General features: G+C 45.2%; 1 protein-coding gene across 3 annotated transcripts in view; it reads right to left on the reverse strand.

Annotated features, from left to right (window-relative positions):
* Positions 1 to 20,158, reverse strand: part of RIPK1 (receptor interacting serine/threonine kinase 1) — a 38,309-nt gene extending 18,151 nt beyond the window's left edge. The window contains exons 1-7 of one of the 3 annotated variants that reach the window (XM_057555403.1): positions 19,851 to 20,158; positions 19,283 to 19,484; positions 7,867 to 8,089; positions 6,908 to 7,064; positions 4,489 to 4,626; positions 2,133 to 2,358; positions 14 to 163 (exon numbers count right to left, since the gene is read on the reverse strand). In XM_057555403.1, coding sequence (XP_057411386.1) covers positions 14 to 163; positions 2,133 to 2,358; positions 4,489 to 4,626; positions 6,908 to 7,064; positions 7,867 to 8,018 — 823 coding nt within the window. In that variant the 5' untranslated portion in view covers positions 8,019 to 8,089; positions 19,283 to 19,484; positions 19,851 to 20,158. Of the gene's footprint in view, positions 1 to 13; positions 164 to 2,132; positions 2,359 to 4,488; positions 4,627 to 6,907; positions 7,065 to 7,866; positions 8,090 to 19,282; positions 19,536 to 19,850 lie in introns of those variants that run through there. The other 2 variants (XM_057555404.1, XM_057555402.1) reach the window with 2 other exon arrangements.
* Between the last annotated feature and the right edge of the window lie 3,012 nt (positions 20,159 to 23,170).

Consider the following 23,170-nt stretch of genomic DNA (forward strand, 5'->3'; position numbering starts at 1 on the left):
ACGACGCTCTCACCGGCAAACGTCGGCCGATCGTCTGGATGCACCGCCCAGCACTGCTTCATGATGCTGATAGCCTCCCGCGGGCAGTGCTCAGCGAGGTCCTCCACATCTGGCCTGTCCCCAGATTTAACGCGCATTATCAGCTGCTGCTCACAGATAGCGTCTATGAAACAAAGAGGAGCGTAAGTTGAGCTTTCAGGTCCTGCTCCTCTCAGGCAGGGAGGTGACAGAACTCGGACAAAGCCACTGATCTCTCTCTGCCTAGGGTACGCTTTCAGTACAGCTGCCGTATCCAGTAGGGGCAGAAGGGCCCTGTGACAACGAGCTGATGAATTCCACTGCAGAGAAGATCAAACAGCACTTTAGTTTCTGCAGATGAAAAGACAGAATTCACAGCAAAGCTGACTCCTCGTAGAACAAATGGAATATGTGAATGAAGCCAATGCCACACTCCAGATTTTCATACAAAGACAAATACGGGACAGCGCTTGCCTTGAAGGAGGCTCAGTTTAATAAGAGTGACTTAAAATGTAGAGTGATGATGGCTATTTGAGAAGTAAGTACAAAGGGTTCTGGTAACAGGGTCATGACTAGAAGGTCAGAGAAGGCATTGTTGAGTCCAGAAAAATAAGCAGGAATTATCCAGGTAAAGAATCAGGAAGGAGGATTCAGAGAGGAGGATTCCAGGCTAAGAAAGCAGGATATGAATAGATTGGAAGTTGCAGAAATCATGATGCATCCCAGAAATTATGAATAGTTCAGTGTAACTGGGCATATTGACTAAAGGAAGTGAGGGAAGGAATAAGGTTAGAGAGAGAAACAAAAGCCAAATCAGGAAGGACCCTGTACTCCATATTGAGGAATCTGAACTTTACCCTGAATGTCAAGGGTGCCTTGGCAGGATTTTAAACAGATGAGTGAGACGGTCTGATTTGCTTTTTAGGACGAGCAGTTTGGCTGTAGTGTGAATGGCGGGCGGCACGAGGAGACTGCCATAGAAATACAGAGGGTTTGACCTAGTGAGGGCCCTGTGGGGAATGGGGAGAAGCGGATGTACCTTGAATCAGATATACCTTGAGTTCACAGTTGTTGTTTTTCTGTTTTTTGTGTTTTTTTCCCAGCCATGCCACACGGCTTACAGGATCTTAGTTACCCGACCAGGGATTAAACCTGGGCCTTCAGCAGTGAAAGTGAGGAGTCCTAACCACTGGACCGCCAGGGAAGTCCCGAATTCATCGGTTTTGGTGTCTGATTGGATGTGGGAGATGAGGGGCAAGGTTGAGTCTGGGATGACTAAAATTTCTGGTCGGGCAGCTCGGCTGGTGGCTGGTGATGCCGTTTTCTGAACATAGAGCAAAGCTGAACGAGCTACTAGGGCAGCACGGAGAAGATGGATTTGTTTTGGGGGACGCTGCTTTGGGGTTCCCCTGGTACGTGGACTGGGTCTGACTAATAGACAAGCGGATATCCAGGCCAGGGCTGGAGATGTGGGAGGCGTCAGCAAAGAGGTGATCATTGAACCATGGGAGCTGATAATCACCCAGGAAGAATGGGCAGGAGAACGTCCATTAGTTTAGATACTTAACACACTGAAGAATGGCTAATCTGTTCTCCTGCACGAACCATGACTTTCTCATCTTTATATTCTCAAGTCTGAGTAAAGTCCCACAGTAAGTACTGAAAAGAAACAATTTCTGAATGAAGGATTAGGGGACGAATGAAAGCATGGAGTGTATGCCCTGAAAGGGTTAACCCCTCATAAGCAGAAGCAGGCAAGCTTACCTGTCCGGGAGGAACTATGGAATGTTACAGCACCTCCCAAGCTTAGATGCGTTATCAAGGCTCCTATCTGTCCTACGATCCCTGATTCCTAAACTGAGATGACTCATTCTTTCAACAAACACTTCCAGAGCGCCTCCTAGGTTCCAGGCACTGTGTGTGTAGATACTGGGGAAACAGCAGTGAATGGGTCAGATGCGGTCCTGGCCCTTGTGGAGCTTAAGAGTCCAGTCGGTCAGACAGACATTAAATGAACAAACAATGATACACCTTAACTGACTTCACTGAAGGCCCATATTCCATTGAACAACTTTGATTAGTACTCAAATCCCACTCCTCTATAACTGCCTTACTTTCATACGGCTCCTTATTGGCAAAGACGGCCCAGAGCACTATGGCGAAGCTGAACACGTCCGACTTCTCCGAGGGCCTCGAGCTGACGTCGTTCAGGTGCTCGGGGGCCGTGTAGTGGAGGCTGCCGCTGTCCTTTGTGGTGCTGTTCCCTCTCCTCTGCGCAGCAAGCTCCTCTCTCATCAGCTCACTCCACGTCTTAAGGGAGGCAAAGCCAAGGTCAGCTATCTGCAAGGGAGCAAACCCACAGGATTGTTCTGTGAAGGCTGCAAGCAAATCAGATTTGCCTTCAAATCTGGGGCTTCTTTAGTAGATGTGAGGTATAGTAACATTTCCAGAAATGGTTGCACTAGGTAAGTTTAAAACAGCTACTTCTGAACAGACTAGTAGAAACTGTATGTCCTCAGCCATCTGGAAAATCTCCCTTAAGAAATGTCTGTGCGTCAGGTTCAAGCCCTGGTCCGGGAAGATCCCACATGCTGTGGAGCAACTAAGCCCGTGTGCCACAACTACTGAGCCCACATGCCTAGAGCCCGTGCTCCACAACAAGAGAAGCCACTGCAACGAGAAGCCCGCGCACCACAACGAAGAGTAGCCCCTGCTCGCCGCAACTAGAGAAAGCCCGCGCGCAGCAACGAAAATCAAACACAGCCCAAAAATAAATAATTACATAAACAAATTCATTTAAAAAAAAAAGAAATGTCTGTGTGAAATTCTGGTATCTCAATTCTTACGCAATAAAACCTGGGGGCAGGGGGTAAAGGGGTGAGAAAAGCAGAAGATGTTTCTGAGATGAACACAGCGAAACATGTTCATTCTAATTCCTCATTTGTTCTGCATATGTTTTTCAACTATTTCTGAGGTTAGGAAAAAACAGGTACTTTCTTCTCAGCAGATGTGTATAGCAGATGGTACTGCATCTTCTATTTTTCCAGATGGTGCCCAGAAGCCCAAGGATGCGAATTTCCGAGGATCCCAAAGACAGACTGAGGATGAGGACCGCAGCGCTACCTGTGCTGAGCTGGTAGCCTGAACCTACGACGGGATGAGAAGGAGGGACAGACAGACCAAAAGGCAGAGAAAAAACACCAGGGCCACACACAGAACCAAGAGGGAGGTGGCAGGGCAAAATGACAGAACACTACAGTTAAGAAATCAGAGGTGACAGTTCCACTTTTGCCTCAAGGAATCCAAGCATTTGGGGATGATTTCTGGCATGTGATTATCTAAAATCTTCAAATTCTAACCCAGAACATAACAGATAAGTTACTAATGTAAAGAAGAACCTTCGGGGCTTCCCTGGTGGCGCAGTGGCTGAGAATCTGCCTGCCAATGCAGGGGACACGGGTTCGAGCCCTGGTCTGGGAAGATCCCACATGCCGCGGAGCAACTAAGCCCGTGAGCCACAGCTACTGAGACTGCGCGTCTGGAGCCTGTGCTCCGCAACAAGAGCGGCCGCGATAGTGAGAGGCCCGCTCACCGCGATGAAGAGTGGCCCCCGCTTGCCGCAACTACAGAAAGCCCTCGCACAGAAATGAAGACCCAACACAGCCAAAACTAAATATAAAAAAAAAAAAAAAAAAAGAACTGGGAGGATATCACACTCAATTATTAAAAAAAAAAAAAAAAGAAGAACCTTCTTTTAAAGACACAGGAATAAAAACCCCCGTCCAGGACTAGAACAGAGTGTGAGAAGCAGAATCTTCTGGTAAAGGGATGCCTGTGCAAGCAGTTCCCGAGTCCTCCCCCAGAAGCCACTTCCCCTTTCAGACGCTTGCGCTTGGATTCCTGCCGCCAATGCCAACTAGATGTGACACTCCGCCTAGTGAGTGCGTGCTCTGGAGGGAGCAAAAGAAAGACCCTTTGCCTTCTTCCTTTGACTACAGTGGAAAGAGAGTTTTCAACAGGAAACTGAGTTTGAAAAAGGAGATGATGGGACTTCCCTGGTGGTCCAGCGGGTAAGACTCCACGCTCTCAATGCAGGGGGCCCAGGTTCAATCCCTCGTCGGGGAACTAGATCCCATGTGCCGCAACTAAGAGCTCAAATGCCTCAACTAAAGATCCCGCTCACGGCAAGGAAGATCCCGCATGCCACGGGTACAGCCAAATAAATAAGTAAATAAATAAATACTAAAAATAAAAAAGGAGATGAAAGTAAATGAATAAATAAAAAGTACCAACTCCATCAAATCTGCATCTTGCTTTTCCTTCCTTGGTAGAGCTTTCTGGCACCACCATTACCAGTTATGAGCTGAGCCAGCCCTTCTTTTAGCGTGTATCATGGCCGAAAATGGATTTACAGTGGACAAGTAAAACTAAAATTACCCCAATCCTCCAGAAGCCTTGACTATGGTTTACCTTAATGTGAAAGTCACCATCCATGAGGATATTTTCAGGCTTGAGGTCCTTGTGTATTACACCTTCTCTGTGTAAGTAGCACATTCCTTCAATGGTCTCCATAATTATCCTTCCTTTCACAGAGAGAGGGATACTGATCTAAAACGAGTGATAGTAAGCCCGTGAATGGAAAGGTAATCAAAGAGGCCAAAGCAACCGTTTCCTTCAAGAGTGGTGGGGTCTGAACCTGAGGACAGAGAGACCAGGTTTCCTTCTACCAGGCCCTGCAGCACTGCTGTCATTGCAAAACAAGCCGCCCTTTAAGAGAGATTTCATCCCAGTGCTGAGGGTGTTCACGCTGTGCTTTGTCAGTGTGCAAATGAAACTTCCACGCCAACCTGGTAATATGCAAAAATGCTACAAAACTGAGCTCCTTGAGAACGGAACTATATTATTATTATTATTATTAATTTACTTAAGATGTGTCCCGACTACCTTGCATGGTGCCTGTAGTATCTGTTGAATGAATGCACATCTAGACAAAAAACACAAATATTCTCAATGGCGTACTAATATGATCTGCTACTATATACTAAATATGTAAACAATGTCATAAAAATGTATGTATGAAATAAGGTTACGAGGAAAAAAATACAAGGGAATGTGCTCACATTGATCAAAAACATGTAAAGATTAATCTACGAGATGACATGAGGTGGTTAAAACAATGCTAAAGTGAATTTAACATCTGTTTGGTGATTTGGTATCAGATACGTCAAGCCTTTGTAGATTCTCGGGTCACTCACTTAAAATTGTATTCTAGTTATATGAATATCAATGTTAATATAGACAATTTCAGTTTCTATTAAACAGTTTTGCTTAACATTGAAGAACACAAACTCTCACTCTGTGTGTGTGTGTGTCTGTGTGTGTGTGTGTGTGTGTATGCAGTCCCTAGTTTACAAATAGGCTGTTTCCTAAAAATTTATGTGTATGTTAGTTGTTGATAAAAGGAAAAAATTTAAATGATGGAAGTTAGATTCCCAAGTCAGTCCCACAAAACACCTTAAGTCATAAAGTGACTGCACTACAGTATTAGTAGCCTGATCACCACATACAAAAAAAACCAAAGCCAGAGATTCTGCCTTTTTCCTTGGTACACCTTTGGACTTGCGAAAAAATTCTGAGCATGTCAAGTAGATCCCCTTTCTTTCCCTCTTTCTGTTTGTCTCCCTTATATCCTCCTGAATTTCTTCTTGAGCCCCCACGGGTGCACCTTGTCTTAGCCTGATCCGTCCCACAGAATGTCTCTTGTCCCAAACGATTTATCTCCCAATCAAAATGCCTACTTGCTTCACGGATCATATCTCGTTTGGGGAAGAAGAGATGTCTGATCAAATTACAATACAACCGGAAAGTGACTATCGTTTACCCTTCCCCGCAACTATCTGTGAGAGATTTGTCCGACTGAAAAAGAACTGAAGAACTGACATGGCTTCAGGCGGCTGGGGGGTGGGGAGGGGAGAAGACGGGAAGAGGGGTAATATCTGCATAAGGACAGTCATAGCTCCCCCGCGGGCACTCTGTACTGTGCCCACCCCAGTTCTTTGCGTTCCCGGCCAGGCTCTAGTTCCTTCGCTCGTGCCCGTCCCTCTGCCTGGAACGCTGACTTACTCCCCAGTTCTCTGCCTCAAACCCTCTGCTTGTCCGTCACACTCCCGCTCCAGCCTCCTCCTTCTGGAATCCCTTCCCATCCATCCCACGCCGGGGAGAGAGCCCCTCTTCTGTGTTCCCACAGCTCGTTAGGAGCGTGTCTATCAAAACACCACCACACCAGACTGTTCACTTCCTGTCCCATTCCTTGTCTGTGTCACATTTGCTACTGCTTCCTGAGCAAAGAGCACAAGGCCTTCCTCCTAACAGGTACGTACACTTTTAAAACTGCTTTAAAGTTATCTGTCTTTGGTAAGCAGTATTAACCTTCCTGTTCTAAGCCTTCCTTACCCAGTGTTGTTATTCTAATGTTCTATATTTAACCTGTAAGTTTCTTCAATGGCATCAAAATGCAATCACTAATAGTCCATCTTCAGTCATTTATAGTGTACATCTTTTCATCAATCAATATTTAATTGTAATCCATTATGCACGCACCCCACATCAGACCACGTGCTTCGTGAAGACAGTGCCTGCCTCTGAACTGTGGATCTGAGAGTGGCTGACAAAAGCCGCCTACAACACTGAGACCTGGAGGTGACCCTCCAAGAGAGGGATGGACACCTGCCTGTAGGCACTGAGAGGAGGGCGAGCCCACCTTCTGGGCATGGAAAGTCAAGGAAGATTTAATGAGGGACTGACTTGAGAAAATCCCAAACATCCAGCCATTCACAAAGGATTCTTGGGCACCAAGGAGCTGGCAGGGCGCGCTCTCGGGCCTGGGTACCTGGGCCTTGAGCACGTGCATGAGGTCGCCCTTCTCCAGGTACTCCATCACCAGCGAGTAGTTCCCGTCCTCCATGATGACGCCCAGCAGCTGGACCACGCGGCTGTGCTGCAGCCTGTGCATTACCCTGCCCTCCTCCAGGAGGGCCTCGCTGTACCTGGGGAGGGAAGGGGGTTCAGACGGACAGAGGCAGCCCCTGCCCCCTTCCCGCCCCCAGAAACGCCGCGGCGTGGTACGCCTTGGACCATCACCGCACACGCTCTGTGATCTCTTGTGCATGTGCTGGTCTCTACCAGACACAGACCACAAGCTCCGGAAGGCGAAGCGGTTTCTCGTTCACTCTATATTCCTCCTTCCCAGTGACTGGCAGCGAGTGCTCAAGAAATGTTACGTGGATGAACGAATCAACGCAAAGTATCAATACATGAACAGCAGCAGCGAAATGCGGCCGGAAAAAAGGACTGTGCTGGACAGTGTAATAAAAAACGCAGTCTCTCTCATAACCACTCTGGTGAGAACAGAGGGAAGTAAAACGATGCCACCAACTGCCTTAGAGAGAAGGTTCCTGGAACCTCTAATTCATGAACCAGCGTTCTGTTCCTGTACTTAGGGCTGGTCCTCACCAACACTGTGAAGCAAGGCAACCATCCGTCTTCCCTGCTCCCTCCCATTCCCTTTCCATCGGCCCCTGCCCCCTGCGTTGCCCTGGGTCTTCTTCCCTTTCTCTTTTTCCGCCTCTTCAGTTTTCTTCCTTTATTTGCCAGCTCTGAGCTCTTCCCTAGCCAGCCTCTGAACCCTCATCAGCGATTCAAGGATGTTAATATCCACCCTTCGGGGTTATCTGACATAAAGTCCGGGTGCTGACCCGTGCACCCCATCTGTCTCATTCTAAAGCCGGTGCTGCCAGTATCCACGCCCTGGCAGGTCACGTGGCCCATCTGCCTCTGCCCCCAACTCACTCGGCGCGCTTGGGGCCCGTGTACACCTTCTTCAGCACCACGAGCCCGTGGGATCTGTGTAAACACAGAGAGACCTTCCCGAAGCCCCCGCCGTCCAGATCCTTCTGCTGCAGGAAGTCAGCGGAGTTCATCTTAATGTCATCCAAGGACATGTCTGGTTTCCTTCTGAGTGCTCAGAATGCCCAAAAAATACACAACTTTTTATTCCCCTCAGAGCTGTGCCCTGTGAAGAAAATAAGAGGACACGTCAGTGCAGAAAAATCATTATTCAAAAAATATATGCAGGGGCTTCCCTGGTGGCGCAGTGGTTGAGAATCTGCCTGCCAATGCAGGGGACACGGGTTCGAGCCCTGGTCTGGGAAGATCCCACATGCCGCGGAGCAACTAGGCCCGTGAGCCACAACTACTGAGCCTGCGCGTCTGGAGCCTGTGCTCCGCAACAAGAGAGGCCGCGATAGTGAGAGGCCCGCGCACCGCGATGAAGAGTGGCCCCCGCTTGCTGCAACTGGAGAAAGCCCTCGCACAGAAACGAAGACCCAACACAGCCATAAATATTAAATAAATAAATTAAATTAAATTAAAAAAAAAAAAGACAAAACTGTAGTTCCCAGAGGCTCTCATTAAAAAAAAAAAAAAAAAAATATATATATATATATATATATATATATATATATATATATATATGTAACGTTCCACCAGGCGCTTGGTGTGCATTTTTTGAAGATAGATTTATAGTCTCTAAGATGAAAGTTTTTCATGTTTCCAGGAATCACAGAAAACCACAATCTTTCTTCCTTAGACTTTCATTTCTAGCAACACGAAAGACTAATAAAAACTCTGTTACAAAGGACCCGTATACATTGGATAACATAATACAAACATCCATTCAAGTGCATAGCTAGGCTCAGCAGAAAGGAAAAGAACTCCAGGGACGGAAAACAAACAGCGTGTGGGGCAGGGGTCACATGATGGCTGCTGTGGGCTGAACGTCTGTGTGCCCCCCAGATTTGTATGTTGAAGCCCGAGCTCCGACAGTATTAGGAGGTGGGGCCTTTGGGAGGTGATTAGGCCATGAAGGAGGCCTCATGAACGACATCAGTCATCCATGAGGCCTTACAAAAAGACAGGAGAGAGCTTGCTTCCTCTCCTCTCTCCGCACCCATCCCCCTTTCTCTCCACCATGTGAGAGTACAATGAGAGGATGGCTGGCCATCTGCAAACCAGGAAGCAGGCCCTCACTAGACACTGGATCTGCTGGTGCTTTGACCTTGGACTTCCAGCCTCCAGAACCATGAGAAATAAATGTCTGTCTAAGCCGCCCGGTCTATGGTAATTTGTTACAGCAGCCGAGCTCAGAAGTGGCCCTGTGGGGCACCACCAACGTCAACATCCAAAGGTCAGGGTTTAAAGCCCAGCCAGAGACAGGAGCTGAGGTCAGGACATGCACGAAAAGAGGGTTGGAACAAAGACTCCGCCCTTAACGTGGCACTTCTCACTGTGCTACCCTGCCCCACAGTGAAAGGATGGACTACAAAAAAAGCAGTCCACTAGCAAAGGAACTTGTTTGCCTTAGACTGAGCTTGGGGTATAGAAAAAAGTCTCCATGTGAATTCATAACCTTGGGCTTGTCTTCAAATAGATTTGGGCTTTAAATTTACACTCCTCTTACCTCTTATGGCCAGGATCCCCCAAATTAAGAACTTTTATATAGAAAGTGGTCACAGGCTGATGACATCCCTGGGTTATAAGCTTAAAGCAAACAAAACACCCCCAAGGCAGACCAGACAGGATTCCCACTAATAAAGCCTAACTTAACATGAGCTCCCTTTCCAAAATTATAAAACACCGGAAAAAAAAAGTCCACCATGAGCCAAACCCAGCATATACAACAAACAGCAGTGTTAGGCACCAATTGTTCAGGTAATTAAACTACTGAATATCCTTAGAAATAAACAGGTTGAAAGTAATTATGAACAAAAGAAAAGGAATTTGAAGAATACAAAGAGAACAATGCACTATCTAAGAAGAGTAGGAAGATATGGAAAGGACGAAGATTGGAGACTGAACACAGGGCCAGAAAGTGCGCAATATGTGTAATCTCAAAACACAGCTATATGCTTCATCTTTCTTTCCTTCTTCCTTCATTCATTTAGTTTTCCCAAACTGAAATGAAGAATAAAAATTCTCGGGGACCAACATGTGACACCAGTACACACCCACCGGAGCACCCAGAATTAAAAAGGCCACCACCACGTGCCAGTGAGCCGGAATTCTCACACGCTGTTGGTGGGAACACAAAATGGTACAATCACCTGAGAAAAGGTCTGGCAGTTTCTTATAAAACTAAACATATACCTACACTATGACCAAGCAATTCCAAGCCCAAGGGAAATGTAAACATATGTCCCCAAAGACCTGTACAATGCTCGTAGCAGCTTTATTCATGACCGTCCAAAACTGGAAACAGTTGTCCATCAGTAGGAGAATGGGTCAAAAAAAAAACCCTGTGGTGTATTCACAGATAGACTACTACTCAGCAATAAAAAGCAATGACCTAATACACACAACAATATGGAAGAGTACCAAAAACATTATGCTAAGGTAGAGAAGGTACCAAAGGATCCATAGTGTATAACTTCATTTACGTGAAGTTTTAGAACAGTCAGACTCATCTGTGGTGGAAACCGGTTGCCCAGGGACGGGGTGAGGGACCTTTCTGGGGTGAAGGTAATGTTCTACCATCTCAGTGGGGGTTTGGGTTACACAAGCAAAATCATCTGTCAACACCCAACAGATGTACACTGAAGAACCGCAGGCAAATTTTACATCTAGAAAAATCTGTAAACATGCTGAACTTGTTAGCGGTATGCATGCTGAAATATTTATGGGTAAGTGTACTGGTATCTGCAATTAACCTTGCAGACAGATAGCCCGGTGGACAGACAGAGGGATAAGTATATGGATAATTATATGATAGAGCAAGCAGAGTAAAATGATATAGATACTGCATATATGAGAGTTCACTGTAAAATGTTTAATTTTACTTTTTTGTTTATACATATTTAAATTTCATTTTTTTCCCATACACCCCTCACCCATTTGCCCTAATAGTACATTTGTCAAAACTAAGAAACTAACATTGGTATGTCACCATTAACTAAATGCTCTACTTTTTTCTGATTTCACCAGTTTTTCTACTAATTTCCTTTTTTGCTCCAGGATCCAATCCAGGATACCACACTGCACTTTGTAGCTCTTGATTTTTTATTGTTTTTTTTTTTTTTTTTTTACCTTGTGACCCCTTCACCCATTTCTCCCACCCACACCAACTCCCTTCCTCTAGTAACCACCAATCTGTTGTATCTATGAGCTTGTTTCTTGTTTCTTTAAGATTCCACATATACATGAGATCATGCAGTATTTGTTTCTCTGTCTGACTTATCTCACTCAGCATAATGCCCTCGAGGTCCTTCCATGTTGTTGTAAATGGCAAGATTTCATTCTTTTTATGGCTGAGTAATATTCCATTGTATGTAGACCACATCTTCTTTATCCATTCAACCATCGATGGACACTCAGGTTGTTTCCATACCTTGGCTATTATAAATAGTGCTGCAATGAACGTAGGTATGTAGACCACATCTTCTTTATCCATTCAACCATTGATGGACACTTAGGTTGTTTCCATACCTTGGCTATTATAAATAGTGCTGCAATGAACATAGGGATGCATATATCTTTTTAAGTGAGTGTTTTCATGTTCTTCAGATAAATACCCAGGAGTGGAATTGCTGGATCATATGGTAGTTCTATGCTTAATTTTTTGAGGACCGTCTATACTGTTTTCCATAGTGGCTGCACCAATCTACATTCCCAACAACAATGCACGAGTTCCCTTTTCTCCATATCCTCGCCAAAAGTTATTTTTCTTTTTGATAATAGCCACTCTAAAGGTGTGAGGTGGTATCTCATTGTGATTTTGATCTGCACTTCCCTGATGATTATGATGTTGAGCATCTTTTCACATGTCTCTTTACTATCTGGATGTCTTCTTAAGAAAAATGTCTATTCAGGGACTTCCCTGGTGGGGCAGTGGCTAAGACACCGAGCTCCCAACGCAGGGGGCCCGGGTTCGATCCCTGGTCAGGGAACTAGATCCCACATGCATGCCGCAACTAAGGAGCCCGGGTGCCACAACTAAGGAGCCGGTGAGCCGCAACTGAGGTGCCAGCCTGCCACAGCTAAGACCCAGTGCAACCAAGTAAACAAATAAATAAATAAATATTTTCTTAAAAAGTCTATTCAGATAATCTGCCCATTTTTAAAACAGATTTTTTTGTTGTTGTCATTGAGTTGTGTGAGTTCTTTATATATTTTTTGTTAATAACCCCTTAACAGAGACATGATTTGCAAATATTTTTTTCCATTCAGTAGGCTCTCTTTTTATCTTGTTGATGGTTTTCTTTGATGTCCAGAAGCTTTTTAGTTTGATAGTCCCACTTGCTTAGTTTTGCTTTTGTTGCTTTTACTTTTGATGTCAAATTTGAAAAATCATCACCAAGACCAATGTCAAGGAGCTTACTGCCTATGTTTTCTTCTAGGGGATTTACGGTTTCAGGTTTTGCATTCAAATCTTCAATCCATCTTGAGTTAATTATTGCGTATGGTGCAAAACAGTGATCCAGTTTAATTCTTTAGCATGTGGCTGCCCAATTTTCTCAACACCATTTATTGAAGACACACTCCTTTCCCCATTTTTAGCCTAGCCTACCTAAAATGTGCTGAAAGCACTTACATTAGCCTACAGTTGGGCAAACTCATCTAACAAAAAGCCTGTTGTATAATAAAGTGTTGAATATCTCTTGTAATTTACTGAATACTGTACTGAAACTGAAAAACAATAGCTGTATGGGTACAGAATGGTTGTAAGTGTATTGGCTATTTATTCTCATGATTGCATGGCTGACCGGGAGCTGCAGCTCCCTGCTGCTGCCCAGCATCATAAGAGAATTTCATACCACATATCGCTAGCCTGGGAAAAGATAAAAATTCAAAGTATGATTTCTACTTAATGCCTATTGCTTTGCACCATCATAAAGTTAAAAAATTATAAGTCAAACCATCATAAGTTGTGGACCATCTGTATTCTTGGCTCTTTTGTAAGTTAACTGATCATTTATGTGTGGTTTTATTTCTGGGCTGTCTATTCTGTTCCATTGATGTATATGTGTGTTTATGCTGGTGCTATACTGTTTTTTTAAAATATATACATAAATTTATTTATTTATTTGTTGGTTTTTGCTTTTGGCTGCATTGGGTCTTCGTTGCTGCATGCGGGCTTTCTCTAGTGGTGAGCGAGGGCTACTCTTCATTGTGGTGCATGGGCTTCTCATTGCAGTGGCTTCTCGTTGTGGAGCACAGGCTCTAGGCATGTGGGCTTCAGTAGTTGTGGCACACGGGCTCAGCAGTTGTGGCTCAAGGGCTCTAGAGCACAGGCTCAGTAATTGTGGTGCACGGGCTGAGTTGCCCCGCAGCATGTGGGATCTTCCTGGACCAGGGCTCGAACCCATGTCCCCTGCACTGGCAGGTGGATACTTTACCACTGCACCACCAGGGAAGTCCCTGCTATACTGTTTTGATTACTATAACTTTGTAATACAGTTTGGGAAGTGTAGTATCTCCAGCTTTGGTCTCAAAATTGCTTTGATGACTCGGGGTCTTTTGTGTTTCCATACAAATTTCAGGATTATCTGTTCAATTTCTATGAAAAATGTCATTGGAATTTTTACGGGAACTGCACTGAATCTGTGGTATGGACATTTTAACAATATTAATTCTCTGAATTCATGAGCATGGAATATTTCCATTTATTTGTGTCTTCTTCAATTTCTTTCCTTAATATCTTGAAGTTTTCAGTATACAAGTCTTTCACCTCCCTGGTTAAATTTATTCCTAGATATTTTACTCTTTTTGATGCAATTATAAATGGGACTGTTTTCTTAATTTCTCTAATAGCTCATTATTAGTATATAGAAATGCAAAATATTTTTGTATACTGATTTTGTATCCTACAACACTGCTGAAATTGTTCATTAAACAGTTTTTTGATGGAGTCTTCAGTTTTCTATGCAAAATATCATGCCACCTGCAAACAGTGACAGCTTTATTGCTTTCTTTCCAACTGGTATGCCTTTTCTTCTTCTTGCCTAATGGTTCTGGCTAGGACTTCCAATACTAAGTTAAATAAAAGTGGCAAGAGTGGGCATCCTTGTCTTATAACTGATTCTGTTTTTTTTTTGGTTTGGCCGCACCTTGCATGCAGCTTGTGAGATCTTAGTTCCCGGACCAGGGATTGTACCCTGGCCCTCAGCAGTGAGAGCACAGAGTCCTAACCACTGGACCGCCAGGGAATTCCTGTCTTGTTTCTGATCTTAGAGGAAAAGCTTTCAGTTTTTCACTGTTGAGTATGATGTTAGCTGCAGGTGTAAAATCTTTTTAACTTTGCACTTTGAAATTTTTCTTAATGAAATGTTGGGGGCAGGAAGTTGTTTGTTTCAAAGTACCTGAAGGGGTTTCTGAAAATGCCTAGGCCGACAGCAATCCTGTGCAGTGGGCTGCTGCAGTCTGGCTCAGGCAACCAAACTTCTACACCCTTTACAAAGGTTTCAGTGGGCCCTGCCCCTGCAACAAAGCTCACATATCAGCACGGAAGATATGCTATGAACCATTTTCCTGTAACAGGAGACATTTCCAAGCAAGAGGAAGTACCCTCTGGAAAGAAGCACATCTGTGGGGCACAGACAGGGGTTGGGGGAGGCTGCCCAGATAAAGGGCATAAAGATGGAGGGGACAGGGGTGAGTCAGGGACTGAAGGTGAGGTACCAGAAGCCATCATGATGGTGCAAAGAGCACAGGCTTTTCTCCCGTATGAACTCCAGCTCTAATTTATCAGCCCTGTGTCTTGGGTAACTTACATAAGCCTCAATTTCCTCATTTGCAAAAGGAATAATAATGACTGCCTCACAAGACTGGTAAGGATTATGTGAGAAAAAATATGTGAAAACACATTTGCTGCCTGCTTTACGGTTCTGGCTACGATTGGCCCACCGAGCCATACGCTTCCACGTTCATCCTGTTTCCCAGGCTTTCAGAATACGAGCGCGCAGCTGGGATCACTCTTCTCAGCAGCTCTCTACTGACCAGTCCTTGTGAGGGTGGGGTGCGGGGAGACACAGTTATCTGTCCCACTCTCCCCTACAAGCCCTCTGAGGGCACATTCGTCTCCTGGCTAGAAGCTGTTCCTACTTCGGGTCTCAGAAATGTCATTTCCTCAGGAAAGCCAACCCACATCTTCCCATTAGACATTTTCACAGCACCCAGCACTTCCCCTTTGAAACAGGACAGCTATAATTTGGGAGTTATTTCAGTTAAGCTCACAGAAGGCAGGAGACTGTCTGCCTTATGCAGTGTCTACAGTGTCCCGCACAGAACCTGACATATGGCAGTTGGTCATTAAATACGTATTTTTTTTAATAAAAGAACTATTTAATCATCCAAAAATAAAGAATACAGTTAAATGAATTACAGCACATTCATAAGATGTAATATTATACAACCAATACATTAGCAGGTAGATGGCTAGCTATACGTATAGATACATGTACAGGAAAAAAGACACAGCGAAAGACACTAAAATATTAGCAAGGATATCTGGATGGTCGGGTGATTTTTACTTCTTCTTCACACTTCTACTACATTTTCCAAATTTTCTACAATAAACATGACTTACCTTTATAATAAAATTTAGTTTTTAAAAGGGAATAATTCCTTCAGTCAGTAGTTCTTTATTCTAAGGAATCAAATCAGAGACGCTGATACAGCGTATGTACAAGGATGTTCCAGGTAACACTAGGTAAAACAGCAAAAGCACATAAAACAACTGACAGATACAGGATAAGGGAGAATAAGTTATGACCCATTCACACTATGAAATACATCTAGCAGTTTTCAAAAATGATGTTATGTATGAATGTTTAGTGACATTAAAAAAGGCTCACAGGGCTTCCCTGGTGGCGCAGTGGTTGAGAATCTGCCTGCTAATGCAGGAGACACGGGTTCGAGCCCTGGTCTGGGAGGATCCCACATGCCGCGGAGCGGCTGGGCCCGTGAGCCACGGCTGCTGAGCCTGCGCTTCTGGAGCCTGTGCCCCGCGACGGGAGGGGCCGCGATAGTGAAAGGCCCGCGCACCGCGATGAAGAGCGGTCCCCGCACCGCGATGAAGAGTGGCCCCCGCTTGCCGCAACTGGAGAAAGCCCTCGCACGAACCGAAGACCCAACACAGCCAAAAATAAATAAATAAATAAATAAATAAATAAATAAATAAATTTAAAAAAAAAAAAAAAAAAGGCTCACAGACAGAGTAAAGAATCAGGAAGGAATTATAACCATGCCCTGAAATATGCCCATGGGGTATCAAGATTCAGCTCTCTCCTTCAGCCCAGGTCTTGTCTCCTCAGAGCTGCCAAGACCAACTAGGACCTGCAGTGCCTCCTGCAAGTGGGATGGAGCTCAGGGGAGGGGAGCCTGCACGCGGGTCGGGTCGGCTGCACTTTGTGAGGCTGGCTCCTGACCCCAGCTGGTTCTCCTCAGTCTGCGGTTTGCTGGTTTAGTCTGGTCTTACTTAACCTTATGCACCTTTTGCATGGTTTCCAATGATTTCTTTTGTTTTTACTGTTTCCCTCCCTATTTCTCCATGAATGATTCAACTTTATAAGCACTGAATATTTTAGGAAGGACTTGTGAGTAACTTAGATACCCAAGAGTCACAAAAACACTGAATGTAGGCAGGTAGAAAACCACATTATAAAGCCGTGTTACAGAGTAGTTAATGAAGACACACTAGCCTGTTATATCGTCTTATGATTAATTTCAACAAAGAATGTAATTGTATCTATTTTAATGGAATTTATTGTTTTCTGTATATTTAATTCAGTGACTTAGGGAAGCAAATCTTTTCCATTGAACTTAACTGAAAATCCCAAGAAACTTCACAAATTATCCTCTAAGGCAGGGTAAGTCTACATAACAAAACATTCATATCTCTATTCAATTATGTTAGTCAATTATACCTCAGTAAAACTGGGGGAAAATACAAATTATTAACAATATATAATACCAAAAAAACAGGCAAAACTCATCTACAGTATTAACAGTCAAGACAGTAGTTCCTATTAGGTGGAAGCAGGAGGCTGTGAATCAGAGAAAGCGCAGGAGCTTCAGGAGTGATGGCAATGTCTCATTTCTTCTTAATGTTCACTTTGTGATACTTAATACAGCTGAACAGTTATGACTTGTGTACTTTTCTGTGTATGTTACACCTCAATAAACAATTTTTTTAAAACTTTAAAGAATATTCATATTTACCTTTAAGTGGTAGAGGACTGTTTTTTCAGTTTTTCGATGATGACCATATACATAATGAGTCTGACAGAAAATGCCGGCTGCCGACCTATCACTGCCCCCCTTTTCCCTGCTAACAGAACTCTGTTTTCACTCAGGTATCCAATGGGGATTTCTCAAGGTTCTTTGATTATAACTGCTTGCTACTTTGCCCCAGATAAACAAGAGCTCTGAGCAAGGAAGATCTAAATGATGGGCAAGAGAGAAGACTGGAAGAGTTCAACCCAGCGTTATCATGTACGTTAGCACATTATGACCCTCTGAAGTACCAATTTACATCGTTCCAATTTACAAATAAAGAAACTAAAATCTGGAGTTTAATGATTCACCTAAAGTAGCAGATCCTGGAACTCAGCCTTTACCTCTTCACGCAAACTTCCGCTATCAGCTCACTAACACATGCTACTTCTCTAGAGAGCAACCAATAATGTCTTTGTTAAAATCAGATGCAAAGACTTAATCTTACAATGGCTCACCTATACTAAATAAGTAGGCGACAGTCAGAAACATAAGGAACGTACAGACTAAATTTAAAAAACATATGAAACTAAGTGGTTTGAAATCAATATTCTACAGGTTAACTAACACGATCATTTTTGCCAGAGTATAATATCCAACCAAAGCATGGGAAGCTCTGTGTTTTTTCCAAATTCCCAGATCATACTGGTGGTATTAACATGTGGATTAATAATCACCCAATAGTAATTTGTGATTTTGGAAACTGCTATTTAGGGATTTTTTTCTTAATTCTCATTAATAGTCACAATCCTGAAAGTACAATATAGCTCTGGTGTTCAATATAGCTCAGACAGAGGAAAATGAAAGTTAATTGTTACTGCTGTTTTATCAGTAATAATAATGAGGATGATGATATACCCCCAAATATTTTAAGCAAGCTTAGTCTTCACCTTTTGTGTTTAGAAGGGCTGCAGTTTTCCAAATTTATAATAGACTATAATTTCCTCCCTGCTCTTGCACCTACCTGATGGTTACAAAATGCAGATCAAGTAAGAAGTCACTCTGTGCTCCAAAGCTCACTCCTGCCTTGATTTCTTCAGGTGTAAATCAGGGGAGAAGTAATAGTGGTCTAAAGACCTAAGGACTTCTGGGAAGTTGGTTGAATATAACAGCCTCGGGCTTTGTCCAAGATACACGAGCAAAGAAGAGCCAAACGATCAGCAAAGAAATGAACAACCAACACTCCCTTTGTGGGGTTTTGCCTGATGCTGAGGAAAAAAGGATGTAACTTATCCTCTTCAAAACTCTCAAGAAACCAAGAACAAGCCTAATGAAGAACAGAAATGTACGTGTGTAGCCAGGACATGGAAGCAACCTAAGTGTCCCTTGACAGATGAATGGATAAAGAAAATGTGGCACATATATACAATGGAATATTACTCAGCCATAGAAAGGAACGAAATTGAGTTATTTGTAGTGAGGTGGATGGACCTAGAGTCTGTCATACAAAGAGAAGTTAAGTCAGAAAGAGGAAAACAAATACCGTATGCTAACACATAGATATGGAATCTAAAAAAAAAAAAAAAAGGTTCTGAAGAACCTAGGGGCAGGACAGGAATAAAGACGTAGACATAGAGAATGGACTTGAGGACACAGGGAGCGGGAAGCGTAAGCTGGGACGAAGTGAGAGAGTGGCATGGACATATATACACTACCAAAGGTAAAACAGATAGCTAGTGGGAAGCAGCTGCATAGCACAGGGAGATCAGCTCGGTGCTCTGTGACCACCTAGAGGGGTGGGATAGGGAGGGTGGGAGGGAGACGCAAGAGGGAGGGGATATGGGGATATATGTATACGTATAGCTGATTCACTCTGTTATACAGCAGAAACTAACACACCATTGTAAAGCAATTATACTCCAATAAAGATGTTAAACAAAAACAAAAACAAAAACTCTCAAGAGATTATGAACATCTCGTAAAAGCACACGCCACTGACCACCGAACAGAAGACGCCTCCTAGGGTGACAGCATCCTCCCCTTCGTCGCCGTTAACTCTTCTTTCCCACTTGCCAGCACACGTCTAAGACGACGCGGAAACACTTCTGACTGCTTCGCAGTTCGCGGCGACCCCAGCCCCCCAGTCAAAGGCCCTTCCGAAGGGCGGGGTTGGAGGCCCGGCCTGGGACGCCTGCGTAACCCTGTTGCGGCGAGAGCACGCACCGCTGAGGCTTAAGGGCACCGCAAGGAAAACCCACCATCCCCACCAAAACAGCGGTGACCACGTGACAGTCCATTCCTACGTCACGCCGTTATCGCGCCCGAGGCAGGTGTCCGCCCTGTCCGGACAGACCGAAACCCCAGGCCAGAGAGGAGCCCGGCTGGGCGGCAGACAGTCTGCAGTTCTGCGCCCGACTTCCCGGAACGCCGCGGACCGCGCCCACCGCCTGACCTCCGGGAGCGCCGTCGCCCGCCCACCGCCCGCGCGCCGGAAGCGGAAGCCCCGCCCCTGGTCGGAGGCCGACCCGCGAGACTGCCCGCGGCCCCGCTTCCCCGCGCAGCCGTACCGAAGGATTCGCTTTCGTTTCCGCGGGAAACTTCCCGAGGCCCGAGGCCGGGTGAGGGAGGAGGCGGCGGGGGCAGCCCGGAGTTGCTCCGACGCCCGGCAGCCTCGCCGGCGCGGGGCTGGGGTGGGAGCCGAGCCTGTCGGGGGGTCGCCGGGGCGGAGCAGTCAGCTCACCGCGCCCGGCTCCGCGGGCCTGCCGTCCGCCGCGTGCAGTCCAGCGGGTGGGCGCGCTCCGGCTCCCCTTGGAGTTGGCCGCGGGACCCCGCGCTCCGGGAGGCCCGTCCGGTGTCCACGTCGCCTGCGCGCCGACTGAAGGAGCTCGGCCGGCGGAGGGCGTGGACTGCTCGCTCCGCCTCCGCGCCCGCTCCTGCCCGGGAGGAGGACGACGAGAGTGCCCGCCCCGCGCCCGGCGGGGCCTCCTGGCCGCTTTTTAAATCCCAGAGGATCGCGGCTTTGCTGTGTTTCTGAGCGGGGTTGGGAGGCCAAGAGAAGAGAGTTAGTGCGCCGAGTCATAGAAACCACTCACGGAACCCTCCCAGGCGGGACAGGCAGCGCGGGAGGCACTGGGTTGCTTACCCGGGGGATTGTGAGCCTTGCGGGTCAGCAGCGCTGGAACCTTAGGCAGGTAGCTACCAGTCTCTCATCTCCTTCACCTGTAAAGTGGGGATAATCTGCTCTGTGGGGCTGTGGAGGAAGAAACTGGGTACTTATTTTACAGCCCTATACAAAGGTGACTGGGAAGTCTCAAGCAAAATGGGAAATGTTTGCTATAGTGTTAGGTTAAAAAGCTAATTATAGGGCTTCCCTGGTGGCGCAGTGGTTGAGACTCTGCCTGCCAATGCAGGGGACACGGGTTCGAGCCCTGGTCTGGGAAGATCCCACATGCCGCAGAGCAAATGGGCCCGTGAGCCACAACTACTGAGCCTGCGCGTCTGGAGCCTGTGCTCCGCAACAAGAGAGGCCGCGACAGTGAGAGGCCCACGCACCGCGATGAAGAGTGGCCCCTGCTTGCCGCAACTAGAGAAAGCCCTCGCACAGAAATGAAGACTCAACACACCCAAAAATAAATAAATAAGTTTAAAAAAAAAAGCTAATTATATTCACAGCGTGATTATATACTGTAAAAAGATACATACATCAAGAGAATGAGATGCCACAAGATGAAAATATTTGCAAAAGGCATATCTGATAAAACAGTTATCCAAAATATACTAAAAGTGCAAGAAAAGGAAAAACGCAGTTGAAAATAGGCAAAAGATCTCAACGGACACCTCACCATACAGACTGCAAGTAAGTATATGAAAAGATGCTCAATATTATAGGGTATTAGGAAATTGTAAATTTGAAAAACCAATGAGGTACCACTACATACTGTTGATCTAAAATAAATTGACTGCCAACTATTTCTCCAGCAAAAACAGGTTTATTATGAAAAGAATTGCAATTTGGGGGCTACCACCACGGGAACCTGCATGCAAGTCCCCAGCAAAAATGGAAAGGAGGACACTTTTATGCAGGGGAAGGAAGTTGGGAGGGATGTAGTAAAAAACAAAAAACAAAAAAAACAGTCCATTGCTTTTCATTGGCTGAGTTGTTGCCAGGAAAGGAAAGGTCTCTCCTATTGTTGCAGGGTGTGAGACTTCCCCCTCCCGCTTTATGATCTCCTGACTCTCTTTCATTGAGGTTTCTGTTCTTTTTTGTTTGTGTGTTTTTTACATTTCCCCCTTCTGATCAAAATCTTTCTCTGAAAGCACCTGATCAAGCATGAGGATTTTTTTTGGTGTCAGTGGCTTTTTGTACCTCGGTGCCAGGGAGGACCTTTCCTGTGTACAGTCTCACATCAGAGGGAAAAGGCAGATTTCAAACCTACTGAGGTTACATTTGAGTATCGAGGAGTAGCAGAGAGAACTGTGAGGCACTTTTCATCTAAAGTTCATATGTTACCAAGATCAGAGACACTGGAGATCATCTGAGCATGTCATCATCAAAGGTTTGGTGACAAACTCCAACAGGCCTGGAATGGATATTTTGGGAAAGATGTCTCATCAGATGTTATCTGCTTCAATTCTGGGAAATCTTGACTTTCAGGTCACCAGATGATGTGCAGGTCTAGTCAGGGTTTGGCACTTTCTTTAAGTGTGTCATGTGAATCCAAGAGTCAATTCCTTGTAGTTTGGTGGCACAAGGGTTGGTTTAGCAGTACTTGATAGGGGCCTTTCCAGCAAGGTTGAGGAGAGTTTTTCTGGAGGTATTTACTCTAGTAGATGAAATCTCCAGGTTGCAAGGTGTGATTCTTTTTTGTTGTTTTTTTGTTTTTTTTTAAATTGTTACTCTTTTTTTTTTTTTAATTATTTATTTATTTATTTATGGCTGTGTTGGGTCTTCGTTTCTGTGCGAGGGCTTTCTCTAGTTGCGGCAAGTGGGAACCACTCTTCATCACGGTGCGTGGGCCTCTTCACTATCGCGGCCTCTCTTGTGGAGCACAGGCTTCAGATGCGCAGGCTCAGTAATTGTGGCTCACAGGCCCAGTTGCTCCGTGGCATGTGGGATCTTCCCAGACCAGGGCTCAAACCCGTGTGCCCTGCATTGGCAGGCAGATTCTCAACCACTGCGCCACCAGGGAAGCCCGCAAGGTGTGATTCTTAAAGTCTTCATTTTCTGAGAGACACTGAAAAGATTGCTCTACCAAAATACAGTTATTCTTAATTGAAGTAGTTAGGCCTTTACAATATTGAAATATCTCTCCTTTTATTAAGTCTGGGTCAGAAGAGACAGGAGTGAAGTGCATTGGGTGTCCCGTGACCATCTGAAAGGGTGAGAGTTTATGAATTTAAAAAGGGATAGATCGGTAATTCCCTGGTGGTCCAGTGGTTAGGACTCCATGCTTTCACTGCTGAGGGCGTGGGTTCAATCCCTGGTTGGGGGAACTAAGATCCTGCAAGCTGTGGGTGTGGCCAAAAAATAAAAATAAAATAAATAAAAAGGAATAGATCTAAGATTCAGAAGGACCAATGGCAGTGCTTTTGACCAAAGTATTTGGAGGGCCTCTGTACATTTTGCCAGTTGAGTCTTCTTTTTTTTTTAAATTTATTTATTTTATTATTTATTTTTGGCTACGTTGGGTCTTTGTTGCTGCGTGCTGCTTTCTCTAGTTGGCGAGCAGGGGCTACTCTTCATTGCAGTGCGTGGGCTTCTCATTGCAGTGGCTTCTCTTGTTGCGGAGCACGGGCTCTAGGCATGTGGGCTTCAGTAGTTGTGGCTCGCGGGCTCTAGAGCGCAGGCTCAGTAGTTGTGGCACACGGGCTCTAGAGCACAGGCTCA

Source organism: Balaenoptera acutorostrata, chromosome 10 (genome assembly GCF_949987535.1).
Source record: "Balaenoptera acutorostrata chromosome 10, mBalAcu1.1, whole genome shotgun sequence".
Taxonomy (NCBI): Eukaryota; Metazoa; Chordata; class Mammalia; order Artiodactyla; family Balaenopteridae; genus Balaenoptera; species Balaenoptera acutorostrata.